Source organism: Lissotriton helveticus, chromosome 1_1 (assembly GCF_964261635.1).
Source record: "Lissotriton helveticus chromosome 1_1, aLisHel1.1, whole genome shotgun sequence".
Taxonomy (NCBI): Eukaryota; Metazoa; Chordata; class Amphibia; order Caudata; family Salamandridae; genus Lissotriton; species Lissotriton helveticus.
In genome coordinates, this window is record NC_136057.1 from 1,896,957,202 (window position 1) to 1,896,972,178 (window position 14,977).

At 47.3% G+C, this 14,977-nt stretch overlaps 1 protein-coding gene across 1 annotated transcript in view; it reads right to left on the reverse strand.

Annotated features, from left to right (window-relative positions):
- HMCN1 (hemicentin 1) overlaps window positions 1-14,977 on the reverse strand; it is a 1,257,483-nt gene that overhangs the window by 762,936 nt on the left and 479,570 nt on the right. The window contains exon 18 of the mRNA XM_078642741.1: window positions 6,344-6,471. Within this exon, the coding sequence (XP_078498867.1) occupies window positions 6,344-6,471 (128 nt within the window). The remainder of the gene's footprint in view (window positions 1-6,343; window positions 6,472-14,977) is intronic.

Below are 14,977 nucleotides of genomic sequence, written 5' to 3' on the forward strand. Positions count from 1 at the left end.
CGCAGCACAAAAAGGCTTTGGCAGTGGAATCCAGAAGAGAGCACGGCCCCTCGGTGAGGGCTCCTCGGATACTGGATCACGCAGAGCCAGTGGCACGGCGGTCGGCGTCCGCTCGGGCACACTCCTTAGAGCAAGGTGAGAATATTAGACCACAGGCCAAACCTAAAATGGTCTCTGTGGGGATGGGGGGGAGGAGAGTGGGGGGTGCTGGAAGGCAGACTACATGGAGGTAAATATGTGAAGGATATGGGGATAGGAACGGGAGATGGGGTTGTTGCGCAGAGAGCTAAAGTAGAGTGTGAGACGAATACAGAGGCAGCAGAAGGGGCAAGGAGCCGCTGGAGAGTAAAGAGTTAAAAATTAAGAAACTGCCCTATATGGGCGTGACGAAGCCTTTGGGTGATCATTTGATGCTGGCAACCAAGGAGCATAATTGGAAAGGAGAATACGTTGAAATGTTGAAAGTACTCTACAGGGAGGTGCGGGCTAAGGAAGGTTCGAAAGAAGAGGAATATGAGTTGGCCAAGTGGCCTAAAGTGCCGTTAACCATAGAAAATTGGACAGCAGCATTTTTGATTTACGCCAGCGTTCACTGTGAAAAGTTCCCTGAGCGCTGCGTGGCCATTTGTAAGTACATGGACGTCATTCGCAAGGTGCAGATCATTGGGGGAGGGGGGATATGCATGGACCCAATATGACAAGGAGTTACGGGCCCGTATGGCTTGGGACCCCGAGGCGAAGTGGGGAGAGTTGGAAACTGATTTATGGCAGCATACGATGGGGGCATCAGCAGGGGGTATGACTATTTTTACAGCTAGCGGCTTGCCTTTGGTATAACGGCCCTTTCAGGGTAAGCCCACCAGGGGAGGGGTGGGAGCAGCAGCCACTACACAAACTGGGACCGGAGCGTGCTGGGAGTTTAATAAAGGCCTATGCACGAGGGAGTACTGCAGATTCCGGCACAAGTGTTCCCCTTGTTAACTGTTGGGGTGTCAAACCACAGGGAGGGCAGCAATGGCAACAGTCGGGTGCCAGCACATCCGGTCCTGCCCAGCAGTTTCAGGGAGGCAGAGGGGGTAAGGGTCCTCATGGTACTGGGCCCAAAAGTTCCTACGGAAGTTAAGCTAGCAAAGCTGAGTGAGTCCCTGCAGGGGTATAGGGATTTGGGGGCAAAACAGGTGCTTTTGGAAGGGTTCCAGGGAGGGGGTTTCATTTGGGCTACAATGGGCGACGGCAGAGGCGCTGGGCGGATAACTTGAAATCTGCGGCAGAACACAGGTTAGTGGTGCAGGAAAAATTGGACTTGAAGGTAAGGGAAGGGAGAATGGCAGGCCCATTTGGTGACTGGCCAACAGAGAATTTGATTATCTCGCCGGTTGGGGTGGTACCCAAAATGGAGCAGGGACAATACAGACTGATTCAGCACCTTTCATGGCCAGAGGGATCTTCAGTAAATGATTTCATTGATGAGGAGGCGGCCTCAGTCTCCTATTCCTCAGTTGACGCGGCCATGTCACTAGTTGTGACCGCGGGCGCGGCTACAGAGATGGCAAAATGCGATATAAAATCGGCATTTCAGTTGCTTCCAGTCCATCCAGAGGATTGGGATCTTCTGGGTATCCATTTAGAAGGTAAATGGTACGTGGACAAAGCATTACCGATGGGTTGCTCAATGGCATGCGCTTTATTCGAATGTTTTAGCACTTTCTTGCAGTGGTACTTTACGCGGCGCACAGGGCACACGTTGGTTACACACTACTTGGACGATTTCTGTTTTTGTCGGTTTCCCGGGCTCCACGGAATGCCAGGTAGCTCTGGACACTATCCATGAGCTCATGGAGCAACTGGGAGTACCGCTGGCGCCCGAAAAGACAATGGGACCCTACGCGGCTCTGTCTTTTTTGGAAATTGAAATTGATTTTGTGGCAATGCAGGCTCGCTTGCCAGATGATAAAAAAGTGAACATGTTGGACTTGTTGGAAAGAATGTTGTCAAAGCAGAAAGTGACAGTGAAGGACATTCAGGTGTTGCTTGGTCACCTTAACTTTGCCTGCAGGGTGGTCAGGTCGGGGAGGACTTTTTGTAGACGACTGGGGCGGGCACTGGCAGGTCAACACTTGCCCCACCACCATGTCCGCCTGTCGGCTGGGGTGAAGGAGGACTTACGTGTGTGGTCAGTTTTTCTATACTCGTTCAATGGAGTCCCTTTGGTCAGGGAGGAGGATTTTTTCTGATGCAGAAGGCAGTGACGGTTTTGGCCTATATTAGCAGGGCAAGTGGTTTGCTGAAAAGTAGCCCCCACAATGGAAGTATGGGGGGAGGAGCATTGCATGTCTGGAACTTTTCCCGTTCTTGGTGGCACTGAAGTTGTGGGGTGAGGAGCTGGCGCATAAGAGGGTCTTGTTTGGAGTGGATAACATGGCAGTGGTTAAGATCATCAATAGGCAGTCCGCAAGGGATGAGCAGATTTTGAAGATGCTGCGAGTTTTTATGATAGGTTGCCTCAGGCATGACATTGCGTTTCGGGCATTGCACATACCTGGCGTGGACAATGACAGAGCTGATGCTTTGTCTCTTTCACAGTGGGGGGGATTCCATGGGATGGCCAAGGAGGCGGACAGGACACCGACCCCAATGCCGGAGCATCTTTGGTATGTAGGCAGCGTAGGGTGCTACAGTAGGTGGTAGGTTCTTTGTCAGCGTCCACTTGGGTGCCGTACGAGCTGGCTTGGAGGGATTTTCTAGCTTCGGGTGCCTGTAGGCGGGAGGAAGTCTGGGGTAGGACAGAGGATGTGATTCAGTTTATCCTAGACCTCACTGAGAGATGCCTGTCCAGAGTGACCATCGCCTGGAAGTTGGCGGGTATTGCTTTTATGGGGAAACTCCTGTGGAGTTACATCCCTACCGCAGGGAAAGTGGGCATGAGGATGCTTGAGGGCTGAGCTAGGGAGGGAGGTGGGGAGTGTATGGCCCGCAGCCCCCTTTCCTGGCAGACGCTGGCACAATTGCTGAAGACGTTACCCGCAGTCTGCAGGGATGATTTTGAGGCTTGTTTGTTCTCCACGTTAATGGTGTGGATGTTTTTTTGGGGCATTTAGAGTCTCCTAGCTCCTAGACAACAAGGCCAAAAAGGGCGTGCGCTGGCGAGATGTGCGGGTTGAGGGGAGAGGGCTACATATCTGGCTGGCCAATTACAAAACGGACCAGAGAGGTCTAGGGAGGGGGGTTTGGTTGGAAGCAGCCTTCCCGGTATCTACGTGCCCGGTGCATTGGGCCCGGCGTTGGGGGAGGTGGCAGGATGATTTGGTGTTCTGGCATAATAATGGGACCAAGGTGACAGACTATCATTTGCGTATGGTGTTGCGGAAGGTGTTGCATAGTCTTGGGTTGGATGGGGCGCGGTATGGGATGCATTCTTACAGGATTGGGGTGGAAACAGAGACAAACAGGGGTTGGTCCCGTGAGGATATAATGCAGCTGGGGTGCTGGTCATCAGACTGTTTTCAGCGCTACTTGAGGAGAAATGCAGAGGAGGCGCATGCGTCATCCTCCTTGGTGTGAGTCTCATTCTTTTTTCTCTCATTGCAGGTTCAGTGGCCGGGCCCCAAGCAAAGGAATTGGCCATATGGATAGTGGGGCATTCGTTCGTCAAACGGGCTCAAGTGCAAGCATGTCAGAGTTATTTTGGGGCATTGTTGGGGTTCAATGAGAATTTTTTCAGAATCGTTTGAAAGAGTAAAGGTGGGATGCTTTGGAGGGAGTTGATACCTAGCCTGAATAAGTGGTTGGTAAGGGGTTAGTGCCTGGATGTGCTGCTGATTCACCTTGGTGAAAACGACCTTTGCAGGGTGAATGGGGTGGTTTTGTTGAGGGCAATGAAGAGGGACTTGGCTGCGTTAAAGGAAAGTTGGTCCGAGTGCCACGTTTTTGGGAGGAAGTTGGTTCCGCGTATGACAGAGCTGTGCTCTCGCAACTACATTAAGGTGTCACAGAAAAAAAGTACAATGACCAATGTGATTAGCTAACTGTGATATTCCTCAAGTCTGGATACAAATAAACCATCATCTTGCTGTGACAAGAAACACACGAAAGAATCTGCTTCTGTTCATTGAATCACATTGGTCATTGTACTTTTTTTCTGTGACACCTTAATGTAGTTGCGAGAGCACAGCTCTGTAATGTTGTTGAGTCTTTGACTTTTTCAGACGGTTAAGGGTGTTTTCCGCCTGCTCTTCACGCACTACACAACAATCATCCATACCACACACCGTAACGTAGAAATTGAGGCAGTGCGCCCCTGATATCTGAATCTTCTAAAAACCCCAGATCAGTTCACTTGGTTCCGCGTATGGTCTGGAGGGGTGCTGTGAAGCCTAGGGGGCATTGACAAGGCAAGTAGGAAGGTGAACACTGAGATTTCTTGGTTTTGTCACAGCTTAGGTTTTGGAAGTATGGCGCACCAAGAGATTTGTTTTGAAGCAGTGGAATTCTTCAGGGATGACGGGGTACATTTATCTAAGCTTGGTATGGACCTTTACTTACTGGTGACTAGGGAAGTATTGTCAAGAAGCCTGAATGTCCAAATTCACCCCGCTTAGTTGATGAAGAGTTGCCCTAGTTGGTGGGGTTGGAAGGGGGGGGTAGTTTCCTCCCCCCCGGCTTTCTGGGTGGCGGGGGTTAGAGGAAGTTTGCCAGGTTTGGCAGAGGTTTGTTGATAAATTTTTGGTTTGGCTTATCGACAGGTAGGGGTAGGCAGAACAATTTTTATTTCAGTTACAGGTGGGGGTGATTGACAGGCAGGCAGGGGGGGCTGTTTAACGGATTAGTGGAATTTATAGGGTTATACGTTATGCATTTCTATGTATTGTTTGTAATGTTGTAATGTATGGGTGGGGGCAGGTTCAAGGAAATGTTTAGGGGCGGGGGTGGGGTTTGGGGTTAGGTAAACGGTTTGATTAGTGAGGATTCGTTTTGTAAGGCTGTTGCCAAGGATTTATAATGTTATGTGCACCTGTTTCAATAAAGCGGCCTTTAACACACAGTTTTTGGTCTGTGGTCTGTGGTCTGCTACCCCCTCCTCGCCCCTCCCTCCCAAGGGGAGCTTGGGGGGCTAGACGACTGCAGGGAGGTCACCCCGCCAGGCAGTTTGGGAGGGACGGAGTGCGGGGGTTGGACTCATCCACAATTTCGGGCATTTTGTTTTGGGCTTCTTTTGAGTTGTGCCCAATGGGAGCCCAATTATAAATACTTTGGGCTCCCGCTCCCAGCCACCATTTTAGGTTTGGTGACCTGGTGGCTGGGAGCTTATAGCTTAGTGCAGTTTTTTCCCTTCCCTCCCTCCCTCCCAATTTTTTATGGTTTTTTGGGTATCCTTTTTCTCTTTTTTAGTTTTTCGAGGTGGCTTTTTTCGAACAGGTGAGTAAGGGCTGTTGGCTATGTATTGTCGCTTGGAACAGGTGCTGTGCGGGGGTTAGTAGAAGTTTGCCAGGGTTGGCAGAGGTTTGTGGATCATTGTTGGAGTTTGGGTTATCGACAGGTAGGGGTAGGCAGAACACGTTTTATTTCAGTTGCAGGTGGGGGTGATTGACAGTGGTAAAGAAGCAGGCAGGGGGGTTGTTTAACAGGTTTGTGGAATTTATAGGGTTATACCTTATACATTTCTTTGTATTGTTTGTAATATTGTAATGTATGGGTGGGGGCGGGTTCAAGGAAATGTTTAGGGGCGGGGGTGGGGTCCGGGGTTAGGTAAACGGTTTGATTAGTAAGGATTAGTTTTGTAGGGCTGTTGCCAAGGATTAATAATGTTATGTGCACCTGTTTCAATAAAGCGGCCTTTTACACACAGTTTTTGGTTTGTAGTCTGCTACCCTCCCTCGCCCCTCCCTCCCAACTGCAGCATTTTCAACATGTTACACAACAAATCCATATTTGTTGCTTATTCATCCTATGTAACAATCACTGACAAACCCAGTAATCCTGGCTTGTAGTAGGTAGGTGTAATGTTACTTGTTGCATTATACATCTGGATGCAATGACAGAAGCAGCAATATATCAGCCTGGGGCGCACTATGCTAAACACAGATTTTTTGCTTACATGTTTTAATGCCATGCCCTTAAGAGACACCCCCCACAGTTTTTTCATCCCACTTAAAGCCCTGCTAATAATTTTGTGTCCGCTGAATAAAAAAATACTAATGCCTACACACATTGATTCAGAAACAGAGAACGGACACAAAGTAACAGTGTGACAGGAACTGGAGTTCATGCTTCGCCCACTGATACCGACAGTCAGTGGTGCGGCCCTTCAGACAGGCCCCCGGGGTACGCAATCGCCACGTCTTACCGCTACGTTGTTCTTGATCCAGCGGCGCTCCGGCAGAGGGTTTCCCGCCAAGAGGAGGCACGGTAGCGTCAGTTGTTGGCCTTCGATCACATTCATGGCAGCCGCGCTGACACCGATGACCGGGGCGACTGGAAGGAAGTGGAAAGTGTGCAGAATTACGTGAATACAACCAAAGGAAATAATTCTCTTATTTAAACAAATGCCCTAGTTTACGTTGCATGTTTGAAAGATTTTCTGTGACACTGAATTAGAAGTTGGGGAGCCAACTTAGAACTCGAGTCAGGTGCCTCTTGTAAGCCCCAAACAAGTCGATCTTTCATATGGTTTCTGTCCACAACCTTTGTTCTGCCTTCCGGCAGGAACTTAAAAACATATCATTATAATTTAAGGTAAAAAGGAGAGACCAACAGATACCCATTTATTGACTGATTTGTACAAAGTGAAACCAGAAACCTGGGATTCTCGCTCAACCAAACTCTGTGATCTTAGGCAAATATTGTGCTACAGCAGTCCCCCTTTTACTTTATTACTCTGTAGGATTGAGTAAAAAAAATACTGGAGAGATCTTACAGCCTGAGTAGCTTGGAAGGGAGAAGTGGAGGTTGGTTACCAAATGGGATAAGTTGTCCAGGAACAGCAGTTAGATGGATAGTAGTTTGTGAACACGACAGGGTGCACGTTAAGCATGGTATACGTGAAAACATGGTAAACACAGAAAACACGAAGGTTTGCACTGTAATTAGATGGGCTGGAAGTTATGAATCCATGGGAACGATTGTACTGCATGTAACGGTCCGCTGATTGGAGAAGGAGAGAGAGCAAGAGATAGAAAGAGAGGCAGAGGAGGGGTGGCTACTCATGGCATCCAAGGGCTATCCACTTGGTGTGGCACTGGGCAGATCCCAAGTGAGGGTGCGACGGTAGGGAGAGTCTATAGGGGCTCATGATCCCCTAGGAAGTTATCCAGTGTAACCCACAACCGTCTTGGACTTAAAGAGCCAACAGGGCCGAACTGGGTATGCTGGACAGGACGCAAGGGGGGGGAGGGTGGGTGTGGAGGCATGCGTGTGGGAAACACTGCAGCTGCTTTTGTTACAGGGTGCCGATACTGCTGCAAAACCGGCCATTGGTAATAAAACGGTCCCCCAGGGGTCCAAAACCGGCCACCTCCCTGGCGGCCCACCAGGGAAACACCCTGTGCCCGCTACGGTCAGTCAGGCCCTGAGAGCCACAAGTTAATTTGTTGACTCGCCCATCCCTACACCCAGTTAATTTGTGTGTGAGTCACAGAACTGCAGGATTAAAGGGACTTCTAAATCCAGACCTCCCTAGAGCTATACAGCTCACTGATACTATTGTAGTGGCCACCAACTGAGGTACGACCCACTACTATCCAGGCCCATGGCCCACTGCTTTACTGAAGTACGGCCAACTGCTATACTAATTCAGGGCCACTGACGTATGGCCTACTGCCATGGACGTCATTTAGGGGTCGCCAGGGGTCGCAGGTGCGACCACTAGCTTGCCCCTTGTGACTCTTGGCACTTCATGTGCGACCCCTGGCCTCAGAGGTGTCAAAATCAGTGTCAGGAATACAGGGGCAGCTCGTCCTTAAGGACGTTGGTTGGGGCTCCCTTTTCCTTGTTATTGGGCAAGTTTTTTAAACATTTTTGAGAGTGTAATACAATATTTACTAACAATGTAATAAAGAAGAGAGTTAATTTGGCTGGAACATGACCCTCGCTGGCAGCTTAGGTAAGTAAAAATGCTTTTCAATGTATTTTGTGTGCATGCTTGCACGTGAGAATGGGTTTGTGTGTGAGAGAGTGTGTTTATGTGTGAATGTCTGTGTATGCATAAGCATATTTGTGTAAGTGAAAGTAAGAATCAAATGGTGTGTGATGTCACTTCCACTCCCCCTGGCATTTTGGTGAATTGACTTTCATGCCTTTCAGCTTACTGCTATACTGATGTGCGCTCTATAGCTATATTGAGGTATGTATGGCCCACTGCTATACTGAGGTACGGCCCAATGAGGCTACGTCCCACTGCTACAATTAGGTACGGCCCAATGAGGCTACGGCCCACTCCTAGGCGGAGGTACATCCCAGGTACGACCCACTTCCATACTGCTGTAAGCCCACCGCTATACTGATGCACTACCCACAGCTTTGTTAATGAGGTAGGACCCACTGTTATATTGATGTGTGGCCCACTGCTATACTGATGACAACCCACAGCTTTACTGACGTACACAAACGACATGAAGTTTCATCAATTTTCTGCATTTCAGATATCCTGCTTAGTCAAAAATGCCTGCAAACTGGACTACTTTAGAGCAAGTTAGAAGCTTTGGAATGTGACACATTCTGCTAATGGAGGGGGAATAGAGCGCGCACACAGTGAAACTTTTAGCTTTCTCTGTCCACCCAGTTCTCTATCTCCTGGTGTAATGTTTACATCCACTGGGTATAGTTCACTGTGACTGTATCGCGACAATATTATCAAAACAGAGCTCTAAAACTAATAAAACAACACCGTTACTTAAATTGTGCTTGAAGCCATTGATGCTCAGCTCCATCTCTGTCAAGGAGAGGGCATCTGGGAGCTAGACCAACATCTTCAAGTTGGCCGGGAAAAAGCTAGTTATAAATGTGGTTGAATCCGCATGGAGTGCGTCAGCTACAGCACATGACATTGGGTTTTTTCGTGGCCATACTCTTTGGAGGATGATTTGGTACCAAATCACAAATTAAAAAAACAAAACTTTTCCCTTCACCCTAGGAGTGATGCAGTAGCCAGAGGGCTACGACTCATTTGTAGTAACGCTTCTTTTCCTATAAACACAGAAATGAGAAAAACATTTGATACAGAGGGCCCCAAATGTCTAATCCAAAGCGCACTTCAAGCACAAATCTGCAATGCCCCAAACCCCATTTTTATTTATAATTTGACTGAAACGCTACCATCGTTTGTACAGAGCTCTAAAATCACTTACAGAAGTTAAAAAGGGTGCAGTCTGAGGGCAGACAAAATGGGCCCTCTTCACCAAGATATTAGAAAATATGCCTCACAGATTCACACCTTACAAGCGACTGGAGATTTATGAATTACAGGACTTCACAAATATTTCCTGGAATCCATAAGAAAAGGTGCACCAGGTGTGGAGTTCTATGTAAATTTGGCCATGTTATATTCTTCTCAGGATCCTATTGCTGCTGTGTAGAGCTCTCTGCGATGGAGAACTCTGCATGGAGGAAATAGATATTTTTTCCTTTGTGGGGAATATATTCCACTGTGGAGAAAGCATTTCCATTACACCAAAAGCACATCTGGGGGCGACCTAACCCCTTTCCCACCGTGGAAAGAGATTTACAACCAGGGTGGATTGGGGAATGATAATAGTTTGTGAATGCCCACAAATGTACTTGTTTGTGGGTACTCACTGCCTTACAAGGCTAATCATCATACAACCTTTAGGTGCACATTTTGCCACCTCTTGCGTAGAATTCTGCACTCTTGGTAGAGATCTCTGTACCCTTACTTGTGGTAGAAATATTATAACGCAAGCATGGAAGAGCTGGGTGGTAGGAACTTTGTGGTTCCTTGCATATTCCGAAAGTTCCAGTTTCAGAAATCTGAGAAGAATGCCTGATTGTAGGATAAGTGTGAGGTTTGCAGAGCATTGTGGGCAGAAAACCGTCACGGGGCCATGCAGGACACACCACTGTGTTCCCCTTAGTGTCTAGTTTTCAGAAATGTCTGGGATTGGTAGGTTTCCTTGGGTGGCATCCGAGTTTACACCCATAATCCACAAATTCCTACATTCCAAAAAAGAGTTGGTTTTGAGTGGAAATATTTGATCTGTCCAAGTTCCATTTTTTGGGCCTATCGAGGGTTGGACTGGGGAACCAAAAGAAACCCTGGCACAACTTCTCCCTTCACCTCTTTACACCCATCCGTTCTCCTTCCTTCTTTCCTCTCTATTTCATTTTTTACTGCTCTGATCGCTTTTGTTCTACATTCTCCCTCCCTTTCTTCTCTCTTTCTCTTAAAGCCTCCCTGTACCTGCTGAAATTAACCTCAGGAAGCTGGGGAAAGTGACAGAGGCCCCAGGAGCCTCCCTGTGCTTTCAAAATCAGGCTCCAATGGCTCCACTGGGGAAAATGCCCGGTCTTGCCCTGGACCGTTCCTGTCACGAGCACTGGGCCACCCACTCAAGTAGGGCATCACACTCTGACATCCCCCCACACACAGCAACATAGACTCAGATGCACCATCATATTTCCAGGTGCACCGTCAGACTCCGAAGCACACCATCACACACCTACACTCTTTTGATTGGTTGAAGCTACATTCACAATACGCAGCCAGTGTCTCTCTGTCCTGTATTACAGTTCGGGAAGGTATAAGCCATCAAAACATGAGTGGTTTTCCATATTTCAGGGGAGAAATCCTCCCATTAGACTGTTTTTTGCCCCCAATCCGCGCTGCAAGTGAACTGAAAAAAGGAAGGCACACCTATTTCACATTTTCCTCTGCCCCTTCAGTACAGAATTGACTACAAAATTAATTTCCTCCTGATGCTCGCAAGATACAATACTACGCCACCTACAACCTACTCATTTCATAGACTTCAGGCAGAAGATTGGCTGAGTTTGCCCCATCAGGATATTAACTGCAATCTACTGGTTACATGCACTTTTCTCTGCTGCAGGCATTTCACCAACTGAGCTACTTTACCATAGTACATGGCAAGTAACCATCCTAACGTCTGGCAGGGGTAGCCCTGATCTGACACCTCATGGATAGCTACTTATTCCATCCCTTCGTGATTAATCTAACATCTGTGATCTGCTGCAGTCGATGACCAGGTCAGGAAGGAGCCCCCGCTGATCAACCTTGCAGGGCCTCTTCCCAACTCTTCCGCCCAAGACGTTTTAGTGAGCTATATCCCTCCTGTGGCCACATTCAAAGCTTTGTCTTATATTAAAACGAGTAGCCCTAGCTTTCTTTTCCAGATGGCCTTTTCATCCCATTTGAATGAAAGGCCTCCAGGCCAAGAAGCTTTGGGGAATTCAAGGGGTCGCCTCAAAGTCTTGTTTCAAGAAATGCCTTTTGAGCAGCAGTGAAATTCTTTCAACAAGTCAAAAGGAAAATATTTTGTTGAAGGAAACAATTTGGTTAGGAGTACGTTCTCTCAGGAGAAATGATGGACTTGATCCGTAGTCAAAACCATATGCGGCTGACACAACTCAGCATATGACACATCTGTACGTGTTTCCCAATGAGGGACTACATCATGTGCAGTACTGTAGGAAAGGAAGATGCTCAGGCCAACTTTTAGTGTGCAAACCTAACGAGAGAGAAAATGCTGCTTTCCTAGGGCTGTCCATTGACGTTGAATACATTTTCTTGGGATCCATCTGGAGTAAAAAGTACTGGGCAGTAGCTGTTAGGGGTATTGTAATTTACCACTGGAGTCCCGGGGCTACACAAGTATTGCACTCACCCTGAAAGAGCATGCATTTCTTATAGCATTTCACTTTTTCAGGGAGTAAGTCAGGGCTAACTCTAGGAGGTGATGTTTGAGTTAGAAACTCAGAAACAGCTTAACTCTTCAGATAGTTAACAACTTGAATGCCCAGTCGGTTCTTAAGTTAAATGAAGCAAAGTTCTTTATTCCAGGTAAGTAAATGTGGGTGCATTTAAAAATATGCTACACAAAGAAAACCAGACGTGCCTAGCACCTTCTGGACAGAGAACCAACCCCTAAATATTGTTCTACAACCATTAAACCAATGTTCATTCAAGATGGATTTTTGTGTCATCTTGGAGAAAATCTGAAGCACTCTTGTCTAGAAACAGGTTTCAATGATGGAGTAAAGCTACCAGTTTGTGTTTCAATCCTGCGGCCAGGAGTACCCAAAGATACTAAAAAATAAATGAAGGAACCCTTAAAAATAGTCACGCCTATGGACCGTAAACATATCCATGCTAAAAACCTCACCATCGAAAAAACAAAATGACCACCTTTGGTAATCCTAGGCACCTCCCTGCTGACTTCCTGTCACTAAATGGCAGTCCACGTTACTGCAATCCCACTGGATTCTGGGACAGTTGGAAAACTAGTATACCAGATGAAATTATTTGTTTCAAAGATGCCTTTTCTTTTGCAGGCTCCACTCTATCAGATTCTACGGGTCACAGTAGAGTTTTTCCATAGGTTTGGTACCCACAGGAAGACAACTGTAAGGCCTTGGATTATAGTTCCCAAGGATTACAGTTTGAGGTCAACTTCCACTGGCACCTAGGATGGGTCCCCTGGGCAGGATCTATGCATCTAGATGTTCCCAGGCACATCCTTCCAGTCAACTGGTCTTGGCTCTCTGCCCTTGGATCAGGTCACTCCTTCTGGCAGGTGCGGTTCAGCTCCTTCTGCAGTCAGAAATGTCTGCAGGTCAGGCAGAAAAACAACTCCGAAGGCTTTCCCAGACTTAGGCACATTGGTGGGGGATACAGGCAACCAGCAAAGGTTTCACTCCTGAACCTTCACTCCTCCTGGTACTCGTGCACAGGACTGTCTTAATCAAACATTGAACCAATTACAGGCTGAGGAGGGCAAATACGTATCATCCTCTGATGTCCAGGGATGGCCAATCAAAGGAGGTTACAGCTTTCAAGTCCAAGTGCTCCTTCAACCATGGAGAGGGGCATTCTTCCTGCTTTTGGAGTCAGAGGCATAGCAAGTGTTCTTTGGACCCTAAAGCAAGCATTGACTGTGGACCTCCTGCCCCATACAGTTAGGTAGTAAAAGGCACAATTAAAATACAGAAGATCCCTCACACTTCTGGGCCACAATGCTACTGCACCTATTGCACTAATGATAGCCACACCATTATTTACGTTCATAATATTAATTTATGACATGTTAATTCAATATAAAAGCATAATCCCCTTCACACACAGATCTTATCTACTACACTTCTAGCTCTTCTAGCTTGAAACTCAGAGCACTTTCTAGCACTCCTGTTCTCACACACCTATTGCATTAATGGAAGCTATGCCCCCGCTAGGACGCTTACATTTATAAATGCAAAAAGAACAATTCATGGACAGAATGTTGAACAATGTCAAACATTCACCCCAGTATAGAGATCTGGACCTAAACCTATCGTGTTTTTGCTCCCCTTGCCATTCCAATTTAAACCCAGCCATATGCAAATCGGCCTTGACCCTGCTCCCAATGGGAACAGTCCAGCCCGAACTGCCAGGCCAGGTCCCCCCTGAACTGAACACATGCATCCTAGGACCGGTTTCAAGGGTTCACCCCTCATCAGCCAGGCTAGTTTGACTCCAGTGGCATAGAGAGCACGGGACCCACATCTGGGCATACCCATCCCACTCGGGGTGACAGATAACTGATTTGCATATGGCTGGGTCCAAACTGAGATGGCGAGGTGAGCAAAAGAACAATGGACTAAACCCAGATCTTTATGGCTGGGGGTTAAAGTTTGCATTGTTCAGCATTCCATCCATCATTTGTTGCTTTCGCTTTTGTCGCCCTAAGTGGGAAGGATATGCACAGACGTGGGTCCTGTGCTCACTCCGCCACTGTATTCAAGCTAGCCTGGCTGATGAGGGGAGATGCCCTGAAGCCGGTCCCAGGATGCTTGTGTCTGTTCCAGGGAGGACCAGGCTTGGCAGTTCGAGCTGGACTGTTCCCATGAGGCACAGGGTAAAGACTGATTTGCATATGGCTGGGTCCAAACTGGGGTGGCTTGGTGAGCAAAAGAACGATGGATAAACCCAGATCTTTGTGACAGCGGGTGAATGTTTGCATTGTTCAGCATTCCGTCCATCGTTTGTTGCTTTCACTTACATTTATGTCCATAGGATTGATGAATTGCAAGTGTTAATTCAATTATAGGTTGTATCCCCTACACACACAGATCTTCTTTTATTAACATCTTGCTCTTTTAGCTTGAGACTTAGTGCACGTTCTTGCTCTCCTCTTTTTCTGCTCTCAACATTACCTGCTTCTGTCTCTAATTCACATACATATTCTATCTCTGTCTTGCACTATCTCTCAGTTATCTCACATCACATAATTCTTTCTCTTTCTAATCTTTCTCTTCCCGCTGTTATCTCCACACTCCCCCTTATCATTTACTCCAACTCCTTTTGTCTTTTCTAAATTGATATTTGCACCTTCCTACTGCCTGCAAATTTTGACTCCATTTTTCACCTGCTGTAGGAAGGTGCCCCTTTTTGACATAGTCACCCCCACTTTTTGCCTGGTATCTGATGAAATTTTGACAGAAGTCTCACTGGGCAGTGGCGGCTGGTGACATTTGAAAGTGGTGAGCCGGAAACTGCTAATCATACTGCACCGTAGCGAGCGCGCGTAGCGCGCGAGCCCGAACCCCCTAAGGAGGGTTCGGGGAGAATTCCCCCCGAGACAATTTTGAAAAAATAGTGGAAAAATGGTGCATTTTCAAGCAAATTTGAGAAAGCAGGAAGGTTAATTAAGCAATTGTGAAAGTGCAGGTATTACATTATTAAAGAGCTGTCATATAACATAGGTAGCTGCTTATTCAGTATAACCACAGAGCTTCATAACAGGCTATGCCT